The sequence below is a fragment of the Centroberyx affinis genome, unplaced genomic scaffold (assembly GCF_046629955.1).
Source record: "Centroberyx affinis isolate AG114_WGS23_722 - 3 ecotype Tasmania unplaced genomic scaffold, CSIRO-AGI_Caff_v1 ptg000035l_1, whole genome shotgun sequence".
Classification (NCBI taxonomy): domain Eukaryota; kingdom Metazoa; phylum Chordata; class Actinopteri; order Beryciformes; family Berycidae; genus Centroberyx; species Centroberyx affinis.
In genome coordinates this window covers 1-19,007 of record NW_027278749.1, presented here as the reverse complement: position 1 = coordinate 19,007, position 19,007 = coordinate 1, and the positions used below count along the sequence as shown (strand labels likewise).

The 19,007-nt window shown below is 44.9% G+C and overlaps 1 protein-coding gene across 1 annotated transcript; it reads left to right on the top strand.

The window, feature by feature from the left end:
- Positions 1-221: 221 nt before the first annotated feature.
- ddr1 (discoidin domain receptor tyrosine kinase 1) lies at positions 222-18,148 on the top strand (the record flags this gene model as incomplete). Its single annotated transcript, XM_071516454.1, has 8 exons — positions 222-279; positions 6,958-7,115; positions 9,438-9,540; positions 11,449-11,524; positions 12,545-12,697; positions 15,052-15,199; positions 16,920-17,022; positions 17,962-18,148. Coding segments are annotated over exons 2-8 (870 nt in total), but the record flags the coding sequence as incomplete, so codon positions are not given.
- Positions 18,149-19,007: the final 859 nt, after the last annotated feature.

The following is a 19,007-nucleotide window of genomic DNA, read 5'->3' as shown; positions in this document are numbered from 1 at the left end:
ACTATGAGTGAAATTATTGTTTTATTAACTCAATCTCACGAGAAAGTGAAAGGCGCTTCTCCCATTTCAAATGGATTGTGCACAGGGAGAGAGAGAGAGAGAGAGAAAGAGTCTGGAGCTGATGCAAGTCTATCTGCATGTGCCGACATGCATGAAGCTCTGAGCCCCGAGAACCAAAACAAGACCACTGTTGCAGTTCCTGTGAGTTAAAACCAGTTTCCCAAGGGAAAGCGTGAGACAATCTCTTACTGGTGTACTGCTTTCGTCTTACGTGTGCAGGTAGGAGCCTTCACTCTTTTATTTATACAGCCAATAAATAGCTGACTCAGTATAGTTCATGTTGATTGCCAAAGGTGCCAGCAAGGGATATTTGTTAAGCTCACATGGCTTTGTCATACGTCAGCGTTCATAGGACAACATCTGCAGCTGTTTATTTTAGTTTATTCCTAGTTATTATTGTCCCTCTGTGCTGTTGGTTCTTGCTGTTCATGTAACTGATAAGATTATTTCCTTTTGTCTGTCCATACACCATCATACACATCTACATATACATTCATGTTCTAATGCTTGCCACTTTAAAATCACATACTGTAGTAAATCACACAGGTCTAGACTAAATATTGTGTGTATGCTGCACCGTCTCTGTGCTGCTGACAAATAGCTTCATATGGCTGGTGTTGATACTCATGCTTCATTTGCCAGAAACAACCTGTGGTAATCAGTCACCATTTGTCTCTGCCTGCCATGCAGATATGCTGAGCAATGCTGCTACTTGTATGGAGTGAGGGGCCAAGTGGACCTGTGCCCAAGTATGAAGGAGTAGTAGGAATAGGAGGCGGGGGAAAAGGGGAAGATAGAACGTTTTACTCAAAATTTTGATTGATTTCAGCTTGGCCAGCTGCATGATAATGAACCCAACTTTATTACAATCATTTTTTACGCATTTTGCACTACCCTCAAGTCTCGACTCACGGCTCCTCATGTAAATCTGTTCTGTTAGTTGCTTGTGAATTAGATTTGTTAGGAGCTGTGTTGTTGCGCGGCACTGCTTTATGACACTGCCATGCTGTGTCTGGGCTACCAGGCAGTTATGTGTTTGAAATGTTTTTTTCAGAGAGCAGGGAGCTGTCCTAATGAGTCATTCTGTGCTCAACAAAGCCAAACTATTCCGGGAAGCACCTTTTTTTTTTTTTTCTACAGCCCGCTCAACACTCTACCTTCAATCTTTCATCATGATTCGCCACCCCCTTCAATCATCCTTCACTCACATGGTATACTTTCTCCTTTTCTTGTTTTGCCTCTTGGGAAAGTGCTATCTAATTTGTTTTTCTGAGGCGGCCGCTATCGCTGTCTTTCCTTTGGCTCTTGTTACCCTCTTTCAGTGATTCATCCGTTCTGCTCTCTTGCTTCCTCATCCTCTGGTTAAACTCAGTAAAAGCAGATTCCACAGTCATGACTGGCACTTCCTTGTATAGATGAATAGTGTGACACAGAGCTGTGCAATTAGATGACCACAGAATGACCAACACTACTGTGTAACACCGTAGTTCATGAATGGCTTCCTGACAATCTCATGGAAATGGCATCGTCTATAGATGCCCAGCTAGGTAATCATTAAAATTCTCCACAGGAGGGACCCAAACGCAGGACACTGACAGAGTGGTGTTGATAAGAAAAAAGGTTTTATTGTTAAGGAGGATCTGGATGAGGGGCTGATGGCAGGGAATGGGAATCCGGTGGCAGCAGGGGTGAGTGATGGTAAGGAGGAGCGGGGCTTGGCGTGAACATGGGATGAGGGAAGCGTGGCAGGCAGGGGTAGCTTGGAGGCAAGGAGGTTGCTAGCAGGCAGGAAGGGAGACAAGCAGGAAGACAGGCAGGTGGGTGATGGTCCTGGGACACAAGAGAGGCTGGTAAGTAACACGAAACATGAAGAGATAAAATCACTAGGATTTCAGACTAAATTGCCCTTGAAGCGTATCTACCACTGAGGTTGAAACAACAATCTGACGAAAAATGATTGAAGAGTCGGGGTAGATATACTGCAGGCAGATGAGCTGATGAGAGGCAGGTGAGCAGACTGGGCGAGGTGATGAGCCCATTGCAGACAGGTGTGCAGGATGAGCAGAGCTGGGAGCCAGGAGAACGAGGAAGGGAGACCACGCCCATGCCAATACACACACAAACAAAACTCAGGCCCAATCCCAATGTCCCCCCTTCGGACTGAGCCCTGAGCCCTCACAGACTTAACCTGTGTGCGCAGCTGTAGTGTCTGAGTGCGAGAAGTCATGAGGGCTCGAAATGGTACAGGAGGAATGGGACAGCACTTTGTGGTATCACGTGTTGCCTTGACAACGTCAGACGTTACTATCTCCCGTTAATTAATCTATTTGTAATTTACTCTTTGTTTGCACTTTTGTCTAAACAGCATTATTAAGCTAAAATGAAAAAAATGTTGATGAATAATGTTAAATAGGCCTAGGTATATGTTTTGCAACATTGCAAAGTTTATATTGTGCTAATGGATATAGAAAATACTCTTCATTCTGCACTACATCATTACAATATGTAAATATGTAAAAAAAAAAAACAGTAGGATGTACGTTGAAAGCAAAAGGTTCTTTTAATAAAGCTTAATGAGCACAAATAAGCACATAAAGGCTATATTACATGCTGCTTATATTAGCAGTATCTAACATCCTTCTTAAACATTTAGGAAAACTTAACTTTCTTTTTTCTCAGATGAGCTGTTTATTCTGTTTTAATGTTGCAATGTTTTCTCTTTTAACTCTATCTTGCATGTAGTTTCCCCCTTTCATTCCTGTTTCTCTCTAAGGTTTTTTGTGATTATTTTTCCTTAATTATGTTTTTTTTCTTTTGTATCGGTAGTATTGGCTGATATTTTCCACACACATGAATATTAACGTCACAACCGTTATGAACTGTGGGTAATTCCCTCAAGCAAAGTCTACAGAAATGCGGACTTGCTGAAAGTTTGCATAAAAGGCTCATAAAGTCTGCCAGTGAGCCCTCCCGCACTTACCGATTTCACAGTGGGACGGCCCTGAAGCCTGGCGGACTTGTCGGGAACGCACGTCAAAGTCCATGAGTCTGTGAGTGCAGACATTGGGATTGGGCCATAGACAGAGAGAGAGACAGACAGGGGGGCACTGGGAACACAGGGAAGGGGAAATACAAGGAAACACTAGGGAATCTTCTGGGGGTACGGCCATGGCTGTAACATTCAGTTTTAAGGCAAAATGTCACACCTCACAGATCTGAGTAAACGTCCTGACTGAGCACAGCCTCTCTAGACTCTTCTGTTCCTCATTTAGAGTGAAGAAAATAATACACTGATTGATATATGTTTAATATTTAACTAAAGGAGACTGAAGGAAATTCTTTCAAGATGAAGAAAAGGCACCTCCTGGACAGCAGTGCAGCCAAACAACTTTACAACTTGGACTGGGTCTTCTACAAAAACAAGGAAAGAGTATCCCCCCAGGGTTAGCACTTTACTAACAACATCCCTGAGTCACACACAGACCAGTCCGTTCACAGGAAAGCCATCAAATGACCCTGTTTCTGTGGCTGACAGTATCTCATCCTTCAAAGTGTTGGGGAGATTAAGTTGTTCTTCCTTCTCTCCAGGAGCCAGAGGATAGTGGTGCCCACTCCCCATCAACTTCCTCAGACTGACGGAAATCCAAAACAAAGAGCTCACCACTCTCTCTCTCCCCAGAGGGCATTAGTCATGTCTGACTGAGGCAGCATGCCTCTCTATCTGGCTGCCATTGTAGACTTCACACATCGAGGACTGCACATGGAACAACAAGTGATTTACAGAAGAGAGGCCAGACTTAAATCACCTAGACTGACAACTGGACTAGCGTCCTTATAGAGCTGGAAAGAAACACAAAAGCTAACTTTTGGTGCCAACACGAGGGGCGCTCTAGAAAAGATGCAAGCCGATGCCAAGACACTTGCCAGTTTTTTTACTGAAGCCATCTAATTATAGAGTCTGGCAAACTATCTTTCATGATGCAATGGTAACGAACTTCAAAAAATCCTCTTTCTCTCTCTCCTCGACTCCTGCTCACTGTCAATTCTGTTTCTGTGTGTGGAACAGAAACAGCAGCTGCTCATAAGTATTCATTAGTCCTGCTCATGGATTACTTCAGAGTGTCGATTGGGCTCCACACTGTGCCGCCTCCTCCAGAACACAGCGGGCCCTTCTCCCTCTCTCCGGGCCTTAACCACAGCTGTTCAACACCACTTGACTCTTCCAACAACAATGTTCTTGGATGGCTACGGTTTTGCTTGCGCTCACAGAAACTTTTATCCGGCTGTGTTTTCTCCTCCGTCTATAACCTCAGACCATTTTGCTTGTATCTGCTCCCCCTGTTGTGTTCAATATGTGAAAAGTATCCTCCCTGTTGCCGCCGCGGTGAGAAGGCTGTTATGAGATGCTATCAGGGATTGTGTTCGTTTACAATGCACAGCGGTTGTTATGGTGATGCTGTAGGATTTGTTGCCCCTGTCAACAGACCAGTAGAGAATCTCAGCTCTGGTTCTGCATGCTTAGCTTTACTGTAGTCCAGTAAGCCCCTTGTTTCAGCATGGTGTCATCTGGCATACTCGCATATTCTCACTCGTTGCGACGCCTTGGATGTTTTTCTCAAAAAGAAAAAAAGCTGTCAGCCTCTCTTTCAGTCTCTCTTTTCCTCTCTCTCTTTTCCTCTCTCTCCCCTTGAACACTTGCACAGTGTGTCTGTTGCGTTGTGTGTGGAGCCTGTCTCTCATTCAGGACAGCTGCACTGGCTGGCTATCCCTGAAATCTCCTCTGTGCCCAGCCTGCCACATATACATGCACACCCCATGTACACCCGCCTACACACACACACAATACAAGGCAATAATTCAACCCTCTCTCCCTCCTGCCAAACACACACACACATGCAGCCATGTCATCGTTGCTCTTGCTCCATCGTCTCCACCCTCTCTGTGCCTGTGTTAATTCTACTATTCATTCTTTTTCCATACATTCCCCTCCCTGCCACCCTCCCTTACTTAACCCCCCCCCCCCCCCCCCCTCATCTTGTGTCACTACAGCTGTGTGTCAGCTGTCGGCCTGCCCCAGTCAAGTCATAGATGAAGCCGAAACACAGAGGGTCTACAGGGAAGCCAGGCCTGGCTCTGTTTCTCTCTCTCTCTCTCCCCTCTGCCAGCTGTCACTCCCCCTTCAAACCCCTTATCATGAGGTTTCTTCCCCCCCTTTGTCTCACTGGAAGTCTTCCACTAACACCCTCAAAAGTAGAATAGGCACAAGGGAAACCGTTATGAAATCTGCTGGATTTGTTTGTGGTGCACATAATATATCAGTTTGGTAGAATTATATTGCTATTGTCAGACAAAAAGCACAAATCATACTAAGTTTTCAAGGAAGGAAGCATCGACAGGTATGTATTTTTGAACATAAACAGCTGTGTTTTGATTTGGTTTTTAGGGTTGAAGGGTCATGAAAGTGACTCAACACATAGCCAACATATAAACTTCCAATTAAGGCAAGAATATAAGGCAATAATAGTAGGAAAATATGAAAATTGCAGTAATATGGTTTTATGAGCAAGTCATTTACAGCACTTTGTACAAACGTAGCACAGGCCACTTTGTGTTCCCATTATCTCGAAAACCTTTGGCCTCCGCCTTTTTGTTTCTCTCTCGCTCACTGGCTTTCATTTCATTCTTTTATTCGCTCCTCTCTCATTCCATGTATTCATTTCTCAAATCTTACGGCTCATCTATTTGTTATTTATTCCACACAACCAACTCCAACCAGGTGCTTCAAATATGCGTAGGCCTATTAAGGGAGAGCAGGTTTGTAATCACTCAGCTGGAGAAGATGTGATTGACATTTCAAGTACAGGAGGAACAGAACTCGCAGGGAATAAATACGACGGGCTAATTATACCGTCTTCAATTACCACGCTGTTTGTAACCTTTCTAAAGGCAGCAAAGTATTATTGTGTCGCTCCATGTTGCTGCCAGAGAGAAAAACAAATTAGCGTGTGAAAGTGGCCTTTGTTATATTGCTTTGTGCTACTCTGGGGTTTGGCTTTTTGTTGCTGAGCTCGGCATGTGAAATGTTGTGAAACAAATGACTTTTTGAGACATTCTGCATTGGTGTAAGAGGATTTAAATGAGAGAGTTATCGATGGAGAAGGTGAGCTGGTGAGCTTTGTAGCCCCAGGCTAGAGCTGTTGGTGTATGTGTGTGTGTGTGTGTGTGTGTAATGTATATGTGGCTGCAAAGGTGAAATCAAGTGTGCTTCTCATCAGTCTAAATTGGAGAACCTTGTTGATGGTGGTCGGTTTAATTCCAACAGGAACAGACAAGACCTGAGTCCTAAAACGGAGGTAGAGGTAGGGCTGGGTCACTCTCTACACTAACTGACTGTAAGTAGCTTGAAATAGGGCTGGGCGATACGGACAAAATAAAATATCACTATATTTTTGACCAAATACCTCGATATTGATATTGCGACAATATTGTAGGGATGACTATTGGTGCTTTCACAAAATATTTCCACAATGAGATTTTTGATAAATAATCATCAGTAATGTGGATATAATGACTAAGTGGGTAAAGGCAAATAATAGAACAGCTAGAACAGTGGTAAGTTCAGAAAATGACATCACTTTACTGTAATGCAGCCTTTAAAACCAGGAAAAGACAACACTTATGCCATATCACGATATTACGATATTCAAAATCTAAGACGATATCTAGTCTCATATCACGATATCGATATAATATCGATATATTGCCCAGCCCTAGGTAGAGGTACTTAATGTACACTGTGACCATCTAAATTTCTTTCTCTCTCTCTCCCTCACTCACTCTCCCTCCCTCTCTCCCTCTCTCTTCCTCCTCCTCTCTCTCTCTCTCTCCCTCTCACAGGTATGCCTGTGGTCATCAGCGTGTCTCCGGACAGGTAACCAGCTGTGTTGCTGCTGCCATGGCCACGCCGGCCCTGCGGCTGTTGCCTGTCACTGTGGTCACAGTCCTGGTGGCGCTGGTGTCATCTTCAGAGGACCATGAGTGGCACTTTAACCCAGGTGAGAGGTCAAGGGTCAAACACCACACACACACACACACGAACGACAGCGAGAACATCTCAATCAGTGCAGGATAAATAGTTTCCACAATCTTGTGTGGTTGTTTTCTTTGCTTGATCATCAGGGTTTTTTACACATTTCAAACAGCTTGACACATTTTTTTTTTATTATTCCCATGATCAAAACCAGAGATGACTGCATTCTCAAACCTCTTTCCAAAGTCACTCTTCCTCCGCTCTCCTCCTCCGCCTGTCCTTGGCCCCGCCATCCCTCAATCACGCTGCTCCTACATTCTCCTCACATTCTCGGATCAGTAAGGCTCATTCTCCATCCGCTATCAACAGGCTATCCTGTGTCCTCTCCCCGTCTGCCAGCCAGTCATGTGTAATAGGAGAGTGAGATAGCTGGGCGGTACCCTTGGCTCGGCAAGACCGCTAATGTACAGGCAGCTCATGAAAGTGTCAGTCACAATGTTGCAGAGGGTATGCATGAGGGGTTAGTAAATGTGAGCCAGCCAGGTGTAACCAGAGCAGGCTGTTTGCTGCATGGTCAACCTTCTGCCCACAGCAACTAGACAATGAATGAGACTAGGGGGAAGTGTTTGTTGTGTAGCTTACATGCTCAAACTAAGATGTGGGGGGGCTGCTCTTCAACAAAAGCCTTTGTGAACCAGAAATATACCAATGACAAAAATGCAAAAGTTACTAAATGAAGCAACTTTTGCATTATTGTCAGGTATTAAGAACCAATGAAGAGTTCAAGGAAGTTTTCATTTTTGATGACATAGTTGGGCAGATGGATACCCAGACAGATCGATGAAAAAAACAGTGGATGAATGAGATGAATGGGCTACGACAGAACACACACCCACACACACACACACATTTTTTCACGTAAAAAGAATGGAATCAAGCTTGTCAGTGCCGGCACAAAGGTTGAGTGTGTGGGTGAGAGTACGTTATTTGAAAAATGACAAAGAGAGAAGGTGAAGGAAAGAAATTAAGGATGGCAGAGGAGATTGAGAGAAGCAGAAAGACTGCAGATGGCAGGGGAGGAGGGGGAAGGGGGGGAGGGGGGCTACCGGCGGTATGATGATGATGATGTAATGAAATGGGCACCTGTCCATAGGGCGTGGGGCGGGGATGGACTGTCCTCGTGTGTGAGTGTGTGTGTGTCTGTGTGTGTCCACTGCACCCGGTAGGGTTTTTAGGGTTTGTCCTCCAGCCCAACATTCCAGTCCGCTGACTCACTGACAGAAACTGAGTTGGACACCCCCCCCCCCTCCCCCTCCTGCTCCCCTCCACCCCCCACCCCGTCACCCTCAGCCTCCACACCATATCACTGTCAGTAACCATGTTAGCCTTTCCACTTTATTGCTACCCAAACCCTCCCCTTCACTCTCTCCACAGTCTGTCCCTTGCTCCACAGCAATCAGTGACAGATAACACTCTCTTATGCCCCCCACCGCCCACGCCCCCTCACCCCCTCATCCCCTCCCCCCACCACCCCCATGACTGACCTCAGAGCGGATAGCTGGATCGCTGGGTAATGCCCACCCAGGACCGCGCTATCTGAACCATTTGATAATGCCTGCTGGACCGGTGTCAGGGCCGATATCTGAGACCGGCCTGTGTTCTTTCATTCGTCCTTCGCTTCTTTCTCCTCTTTGTTCTCCGCCCGCAAATCCCCCAACCGGTGGTAAATACGAGAGGAGCTGTGGGAAGATCATTCAGGATCGCCGAAGCCCTGAGGAGGTGGCTTTGTGCCGGATGGAAAGAAGGTTGGAGAGACAAAGGGAAAAAAGAAAAAAGGATAGGTGTAGTATTAGGGAGAGGAGGCGAGGTTGAGGCATCTCGCGGGGGCCATCGGATGTGTCCACACTTTGCATAGAGATGAATATAAACGACTACATTTGATACAGTCATGTTTGACAGGACAAAGGGGAATTACAGGAGTAAGTGATGTGAAACGCTACAATGAAGTTTTACATGAATTTATTAGTATTGCCTCTACCCCGAGAGATTCGGAAATAAATAAGACAAGACAGGAACAATTTATTGGAGTGTTTTTTCATTTCCCCCCCTCTCCTCTCAGCCTCTGTCTGTCTGGGACATGAAGCATGAAGTCCGGAAGTTGTCTTGGAGATGACATAACTACATAATGCTCTGTGACCAATGATGGGCGCTGACAGTGTAATGGAAATGTTATGTTTCCCCTGGACATCTGCTCCATTGCTCCATACAGATGAGAATGTTGCTAATCTCTCTCTTTCTCTCTCTCTTTCTCTTTCTCTCTCTGTCTCTCTCTATCCTTCCCCTACAGCTCAGTGTCGTTACGCCCTGGGGATGGAGGATGGCACCATCCCCGACTCTGACATCACCGCCTCCAGCGCCTGGTCAGACTCCACTGAGGCCAAACATGGAAGGTAGGAGACGTGTGACTGTGACTGTGACTGTATGTGTGTGTGTGTGTGTGTGTCTGGCTCTACTAAGTGTTTGTCTGCATGCCTAGTATTAGGTCCATTGGCACCATGCTAAAGTGATTTGTTGGAAGACTATTAGATTATGATACACGATGATAGTGTGTGTCTTTGTAAAAACCCACTAGGTAATGATATTACAACTCTGTCTGTCTGCCACCAAGGTCAGATTCATGAGATCCCAGCTAGGTTCACATGTGTGATCATGTGTGTGTGTGTGTGTGTGTGTGTGTGTTCATTTGTCTCCCTTGGCCTGTTGGGCTGGGTCTCTTGGCCGAGTGTCTAACCATGTGGAAATGATTATTAGCTCCAGCTCCTTTAAGAGACATCAGGGAGAGAGACAGAGAGAGAAAACGGAGCAAAACAGAGGACAAAAAAAAAGAAAACAAGTGAGAGGAGGAGGATCACTACAATAGTGTGCTGAAAGCAGCAGAGAAAGCAATTTTTAAAGAGGGTTTGAGGGAATGGTGGTGAGGGAGAAAGAGGGATGTTTGGATGAAGGGAGGGATGGAGGGACGCAGAGCCAGTATGTGATTTCAAGGCTGCATACGCTGATATTTCTCTGGGGCGGTTAAATATCAGCGCGCTGGATTGAGGGAGTGGGACAGAGATGGAGGGGAAAATGGGAATTGAGAAAGAAGAAGAAGGAACTGGAGAGGCATGGAGAGTTGGCTGGTCTTTAGGTAGGAAGCACATGGAGAAAGACAGAGACATAAAGAGAGAGAGAAGAGGGAGAGAAATGAGCTCCTTGGCAGGACAGTGGTCTGTAATGTTAATCCCGCTGGCTGGTGCATGGCGGACTGAACCCTGCCTAGCTGCATTCCTTCTTCCTCCCTCCTTCCCCTCCTCATCTTCGCCCCCTCCATCACGGGACGCTGCGTGGAGCACTAATGTGTTGATATCATCTCGCGGTTTCCGGCTGTATGATCTCACCGAGAGCAGAATGGGACTGATTAAAATACTAGCACCGCTGTCAGTGTGACCGAGTTGATATAGTGATTTGTTTTGGCGGGGCGAGCGGCAGCCTCGGTTTTGAGAGAAGCCATGCAGTGGTCAGAGCGTGGTTACGGCCTGGCGCATGTTCCAAGCGCTCTTCATGTGAATTGATCCAGCAGCCAGGCAACATTACAGGCCAAACTGCGGTCTTCATGTGGCCAATATGTGGTGGTAGTATACTGTATGTGGACTGGCTTCTCTGGCTGGATTGAGACTGAATGAGCACGGTCAAGTCTTCTAGTGGTGTGTGTGTGTGTGGTCGTGGCAGGCTTGAGGAGCTGTGTTATTGTGGCTACAGATTGGTCCTGTCATTTTACAGTATGTCTTGTAGTGAGGTTGAAAAATGTGGAGTAGCTAGTAATCTTCCCTCTGCTCTTTTCAGCTCTTTTGCTCTCTTTATGGGCTCCGAGGTCTTTGTATTTTCTGCCTTTCTGTAGCCTCTCTCTCTCTCTCTCTCTCTCGCTCTCTCTCTCTCTATATATTGTCAGCTGTGCTTTTAGCCAGGTCTCTTCTCTCTCTCGCTCTCTCGCTCTCTCTCTCTATCTCTCTCAAATGAAATTGGCCCAATTTATGAGAGCCTGTGGAATTCAATATGTATAGTGGGAGAAGAGCGCTGGTCTGTTAGTATTGAAATCTCAATTGTACCTGTGCGGGCTGCTGGCATTGTATATTTTGATATACTCAGTCCTGTTGCTGTTGGCGTTGTGTGTGTGTGTTTTGTGTCTGTATGTGGATGTGAGAGTTGGTGAATTTTTTTAATTACTTTTTTCATTTTATAACTACTTTTTGTTATTTCCCTCTCTCTCTCCCTCTCTCTCTCTCTCTCTCTCTCTCTCTCTCTCTCCCTCTCTCTCTCAGGTTGAGTACAGGAGAGGGGGATGGAGCGTGGTGCCCAGTAGGACCCGTCTTCCCCAGCGGATTAGAGTATCTTCAGGTCAGATACTCAATAACACAAATGCATTATATGGATATAAAAATAGCTAATCCTGGTCCTCCGTTCTGATTGGCCATTCTGAATATAAAACAGATTATTATTACAGCGGCGTGTAACCGCTAGGGCTGGGCGATATGGACCAAAAATCATATATCTGTTATATCGGTATTTTCTACGAAGTAGGCTAAATGTTCAGTTGTAAGTCAAAGTCACATGTGAGATGTCTCAAGCACTTTTATTAAAACGAGACTGTGATCAAAATAAAATGTAAAGACAGGGTTTCCTTCCCTGTTTTAAAATATACTGCAACTGATAACCCTTTTGGAAGGGGAACTGGTGGCTGGTATGCAAAGATACTTCTTTGCCAGGTGGCTCAGTTCTGGAAAGACAATTTCATGTTCCTTCCACCATTTGAGAGGATCTGTATCACTCTCTACACTAACTGACTGTAAGTAGCTTGAAATAGGGCTGGGCGATACGGACAAAATAAAATATCACTATATTTTTGACCAAATACCTCGATATTGATATTGCGACAATATTGTGCTTTCACAAAATATTTCCACAATGAGATTTTTGATAAATAATCATCAGTAATGTGGATATAATGACTAAGTGGGTAAAGGCAAATAATAGAACAGCTAGAACAGTCTGGTAAGTTCAGAAAATGACATCACTTTACTGCCTTTAAAACCAGGAAAAGACAACACTTATGCCATATCACGATATTACGATATCTAAAATCTAAGACGATATCTAGTCTCATATCACGATATCGATATAATATCGATATATTGCCCAGCCCTAGTAACCGCCATTTTGTAACAGCAGTAACCCACTTGAGGAAGCGGAGTAAAGCACGGCCTAACTGCTTAAATCTACACTCATTCAGCTGTTCATGTTGTTTTTCAACACTGTTATCTGTATTACAATCTCATCACTTTATCTGTAGCTCAATCTATGTTTTTGTATTTTAGTGTGTAAAATGTGTTTTGATGATCTGTTTCCTGTCTGCTGCAGGTGGACCTACACACGCTCCACTTTCTGTCACTGGTAGGTACCCAGGGTCGTCATGCCGACGGGCATGGCCAGGAGTTTGCCCGCAGCTATCGGCTCCGCTACTCCCGAGACGGAGCCAAATGGATCACCTGGAAGGACCGCTGGGGCCAGGAGGTAAGGCTCTGTCTCTCCTGTTTTTTTTGTAAGAGTGAGTCGGAGCCCACTGTCCTTTCAGTGAGGGACTCGCTCAAGGCGTAGGCGTCGTTTGAAATGTCAGCTTGTGGGTGCTAACTTACAGACCTGTCAACTCTACCGTTTTTCCCGGGTTACTCCTGGATTTTCACCCCCTCTCCCCCCGTGCTCCCGTTTGGTAATTTTCCCCGTAAATCTCCCGTATTTCCCTTTTTTTTATTTTTACAGTTATACAGAGAGAGAGAGAGAGAGAGAGAGAGAGAGAGCGGTGAGTGAGCAAGAGAGAGAGAGTGAGAGAGAGAGACAAGTGAGTGAGAGAGAGAGTGAGAGAGAGAGACAGGTGAGTGAGAGAGAGAGAGGTGAGTGAGCGAGAGAGAGAGCGGTGAGTGAGCGAGAGAGAGACAGAGGTGAGTGAGCGAGAGAGAGGTGAATGAGCGAGAGAGAGGTGAACGAGCGAGAGAGAGAGGGGTGAGTGAGCTATGCCCCCACCCCTCGTGAATGTTGCGTCAGATGAGCCGATCAACGCGATCAGACAGCAGTAAAACGTAACAAAATAGAAAGGAATCCTTCCAAAAAACAGAAAGGTGGGGCAGAGAAAATGGCCCGTGAAGCTGAGGCATCAAAATGCGCAAAAATTACTGACCTTCTCAGTAGTGCAAGCACCAGCAGCATTTCCATTGCCGGTGGAACGGCATCAAGAGGCTCAGTGGCTCTCTCTACATGTCCATCCCTTTACTCCACCTTTTAATTGTTTATAGTTTGTTATTAGACAACGTTATAGTTTATTAGAGTTTATTATTACCTGGTGTTGGTTAATTTAAATATTTATTGTTGAAAGTTACCAAATTAAAGTGCTAAAAATGGCAATAGCAATCCCTGACTGATTTCATATTTATTGATATAGATTATATCGCCTTTTCAAATATAGCCCTTTATCATGATGCTAAATGCTCAGTGTTGTGGTCTCCTCACAGTGATGGTCTGCTGGCGACAAACCGTATGTAGGGCTAATTTATATACTGTATAAGTAGTGACACTAAGTCTTGCTGTATTCATGTATGCGTCAATGGGGAGGGGATGGTGTGGAATATTCGCAGGCTGGATGTGGGCCGGTCTGGGTCAAAAAGTCCAGGGCCATTTTCTTGTCCCAGTCCGTCCCTGATCAGAAAAAAAGCTAAATATCTATATAGATATTTAGACACTTGGGAGACTATTTATCCATTCCTGACCAGACGTATGTTGGGAAACAACCATGTGTTTTGCAAGGTTTAGGGTGGAGTTTAGTATTGGTCACGGTGGGGAAAAAGATGTCAACCAGTATGCTAGTTGGTAGATCTCTGGAGAGGAAATCCCTTTCATAATGTAAAAAATATGGTCAGGTGGGGGTCCCAGAAAATCTCCATTATTTTCTTTAATTTTTATGCTTTATTAGATAGAGACAGTGTGAGAGATAGACAGGAAGGTGTGGGAGAGAGAGAGGGGAGGACATGCAGCAAATGGCCAGATTCAAACCCGGCTCGCTGCAGTAAGGACTGAGTCTTACATGGTACGCGCTCTACTCAGTGAGCCACCAGGACGCCCCTCCCTTATTTTCAAAGCCCAATGTTGACAGGTATGGTGCTAACAGCATGAGGAGCGTACACAATCGAGGTTTGGATAAATTAGGATAACTCCATTATCGATAGTCTCTGGCACAATACCCTGTGGCTGCTGAATACAAACCTATTATAGAACACGGAGGCCTCTATTATTGAAAAGTGCATTTCATTTAATAAATCTGAGTGGAACAAATTGGCATTGTGCCAGCTAAACATTTTCCAATACATTTTCTCTCTAAAATTGCCCACACCAGACAAAAGTTTTCAACACTATGCGAAATGAATGTCTTACCTGGTGCAGAGGAATGGGCCTCTTTTTTCCAGCTGATGTAAATCTCCACTACTTTCTTTGGTGACAGTTCTGCACCGTGTTTTGTACTGCGATATCACAGCTTGGGAAATGAAAGCTCCAACAACCAATGTCTGAGGAAAAGAATCATACTATGCTTGTTTCCCCAATGTAATTATTATTATAGAACAGTGCCTTACTTTGCATGATAAATTCTGTAAAAAAAAAAAAGAAAAAGCAAAGCCTCTAACAGCTGTGGCTCAAGGTCTGAAATCAATTGGTCTTTAATATTTATACATCCGTGTATTCAACAGAAAATTCAGTCAGTTCGTTTAGACTCTTCTGAAATTAATGGAATCTGAAGACGCACATTGCATGGAAAGTGGGAGCCTTCAGGCACGATTCATATGCAATGTATGATTGAATATTTGCATCTCTCTCTCCCTTAGGTGGTGTCAGGGAATGAGAACACCTACGATGTGGTTCTGAAGGACCTGGGCCCTCCCATCGTTGCCCGCATGGTGCGCTTCTACCCCCTGGCTGACCGGGTTATGAGCGTTTGCCTCCGGGTTGAACTGTATGGATGTGTGTGGAATGGTAAGTGTGTGTGTATGTGAGTGAGTGTGTTTGTTTGTGTGGAGGCGGGCGAGAGAGGCGGGGGTGGAGAGACTATGTGCTTTTGTGTCTGGTGTCTTTTGTGGTTACTAGGTATTCCTTGAGTAGGTGTATTCTTTCAAGACCTTGATAAATCGAATTACAATTTACAATTTACAATTTCCCATTTGGCAGACGCTTTTATCCAAAGTGACGTACACATGAGATTTTAATACAACACAAGCAAGGTTCTAGTCAGGAGAGAACAATGAGAGTAAGTGCCATAAAGATAAGTTCTGGTCCAACAGCACATAGGTGCTACGAGGCAGTGCATAGAGTGCACAGAGGCAGATAAAGAGTTTTTTTTTTTTTTTTTGGTTACACAGTCCATCAGGTGAGAAGGTGTTCACTAAAGAGCTGGGTCTTTAGCCTTTTCTTAAAGATTGAGAGGGACTCTGCGGATCGAATGGAGTTTGAATTACATGTAATATGGTGTAGGTCACTGAGTTCTCTATCATCCTAGATTCTCTCTATATTGGCTCTGTGTGTGTTAGTGTGTGTGTGTGTGTGTGTGTTTGGGGGGGGGTGAGTGGGAGGATTAGCTCGATCATGGTAATGATTACGTGTTTTCTCTGTGCATGGATTTGAGCCATTACCTTGAATTTACAGCCTCACTGGGGGTTTGCCCAGATAAAAGAAGCCGCACAGTGATAAATGGTTTTGGTCTCCATGTTTCCCAAAGCACAACACTGACTAACCGAGTATTTACAACTGGCTCACCTCCTCTGCTATCCCATCACCCTCCCTCAGACAGCATCGGGCTGCCTGTAAATCAAAGCTGTCACTGAGGCTAAAAGCCCTGATTCCCGGTCTGTGTCTGGGGAGGGCCCATCTTTCTAGAATATGCTCTAATGTGGATTGCGAGGCGGCACGGCTCAGTTCGACCGCAGGCCGGGGGAATATGCAGACTCCGCAGAATGTCAAGCATCACATTCTGTTTCTCATCTCATCCCCGTATCTCGCACCGCATCCCTATCTGATGGCGGCACGGTGCTGTTCCTGTGTTTATTGTGCAAGACTCAGCGCGGACCCCCTTGACCCTCACGCACTCCCCGTCGTATATATTCACACATGTCTGTGTTTAACATAAGACACACTTGTACATAGGACACACATACAAGTGCATATACACCCACACACAGACATGGACGCATACCCTCATTTGTGCTCAGACAGACACATAGGCGTGCACACACACATACACACACACTCTAAATCCTATGTGAAGCAGTGTTTATTATGGGTAGCAAAGCGATGGGCTGTAGTGAGTGTTGCTGACGTCACCCCTGTGCTGAGGGAGCAGGCTGATTAGCTGTATAGTGGAGCAGAGAGGCTTGGGTTTCACCGGCTAATGGTGGCTGGAGCTGCACGGGTCTGAACCATGGACCTCTCCGTTTGTTTTACTACTTACTTTAAAACCAGCTGTAGCCTCTCCCTGCGGCGGTGATTATAGCTGAATGTTGGCCCTGTGAATGTGTTGCTCATAATCAAATTGAACAGTTTTACAATTTAAAATATTTCACATGCAGCTTGTGCCTTTCTGTCTCTCAAAATGTAGATGTTTAGGAGGAAATAACCAAAGGCTTACTGTGTTTCAACAATCACACAACCTCCACCTTACTAATCATTGTCGTATTTCTCTCTCCTTGTCTGTCTCTCTCAGATGGGTTGAAGGCTTATACAGCTCCAGTGGGTCATGTCATGCACCTGTCTGGCATGCCTGTCTACCTGAATGACTCCACCTATGACGGGAGCATTGAGCAAGGGTGAGATATTCAGCAGCTCTAGGCTTTTCACGTTTTCATTTTTATGTATGAGTAAGCATCTCATTTCCATACTTTCTCATAAACTGCTCCCCTGAATTTAGTTTAAATGGAAATTTATGGAAGCACCTTCTTTTTGTAAAGTGCAAAACTGTTTTGGCAAACATGTTCACAACAAAGAGCCCAAAATATTAGGGCCAACAATTTGGAATGAACTCTGGCTTGGTCAATAGAATACCAAAAGCAGCAATATTTTTGGTATTCTATCAAGCCAGACACTCCACACACTCCCATCACATCTGTTAGTACTGAACCGGGGCCTCCCTTAGCCAACACTTTTCTTGAAAGTTTATTTTGGTGTCCACCTAATCGAAAGAGAATTACATTATTTGGACACAATTGCAGAGGGATTTTTCTATTTGCTGAGGGGGAGTTGTGCTGTGTTTCCTGGCCATTGGGATAAACCAGGAACAGGGGGTTGGGGGTGGTGGGGCGGGTTTCCACACTCACATGGGCCTGGTTAATGGGCCTGAAATGTTTTGCTAGTGGGTGAGCTAACACTTTTGACGCAATCCAGACGTATTTGCAGCAGGTGTGTGTGTGTGTGTAAGAGAGAGAGAGAGATAGACTGAGAGAGCTGGAGGTGACCCATTTGGTGACCCTGTTGTGTTGCTTTGTCTGTTTCTGTCTGTGTGTGCATGTAGGTGAGAGAGAGAGAAAGAGAAAGAGAGAGAGAGTGCAAGAAAGAGGGGAAGAGGTCATATGGAGTTAGCGTGTGTGTGCATTTATGTTTATGCATCTTTGCATGCCGATACATGGCTGCATCTGCTCCAGTAAATAGCGAGTGACAGGCAATCTACAGTCTCTAGCGCAGTTTGCATGTTTCTGCATACACAGCTTATAGAGTTACACATCAACCCATGAACTAAACTGTGTGTGCAGGGTGCAGTTTGGAGGCCTGGGCCAGCTGTGTGATGGTGTCCTGGGAGGGGATGACTTCATAGAAACGAAGGAGCTGAGGGTTTGGCCCGGGTACGACTACCTGGGCTGGAGCCGGGACACCCTTGGGCAAGGCAGTGTGGACATCGAGTTTGACTTTGAGAAAACACGCGTCTTCCACACCATGCAGGTAAAGAGAGAGGAGGGGTGTGTGTCTGTGTGTGTGTGTGTGTGTGTGTGTGTGTCTGTGTGTGTGTGTGTGTGTCTGTGTAGATGTGTGAGATTATTTGGTATGCTTGGTATGCAGGACGTTATGTCGTCATCATGGCATCTCTCTGTGTGTGTCTGTCACACACACATTTTTGTGAACACAATAAGCCAAGAACAATACATGACAGAAACTTTAACTTACACCAGAGGTTCCCCTTATAGAGTAGATGATCTGATTAGTTTTTGGAGTACTTTACTGCAAAATTTGCATATTAATGAGGAAAAAAATATTTTCTTGAAACTACTATAACTCCTTAATGCTTTAAGATAGAGTTCAAATTAATACCGCCCATGTGTTATGTGAAGATGTGTTGTTATGTTGACATAGAAGTGTTTGCTAATTAATGCATTAATTGGCTTATTTAATGACTCCATTAGCATAAGCTTAATACATCATGGTGATTATGGTGGGACATTAGGCAGCTCAAGTGCCTCCAGTTTCTTTTTGCATCTGCTGAAACTCCTTCTAAAATCCTCTTGCACCAATCATTCCATTTGACGTGTGTTTGACCTTTAAAATGAACTGCAACAATAGACTTAATGTTTGTTTAGTTTTTCAGAACAATAGCTTCGTTAGACTCCCCTCTCACTAGTAGCCTTTTGTCTGGAATAGCTCTCCAGCCATCTAATTAGATTTCATTTGCTGTTGTTTATCACGGGGACAGTGTGTCTGTGCTTGGCTTTTTGGGTGCCACTGAGTTGCATCACAGTCTGTTTGTGCGTCTGTGTGGTTTCTGGGGTTAGTCTGTGGAGCAACATGAGGAGATATTAATATGAAG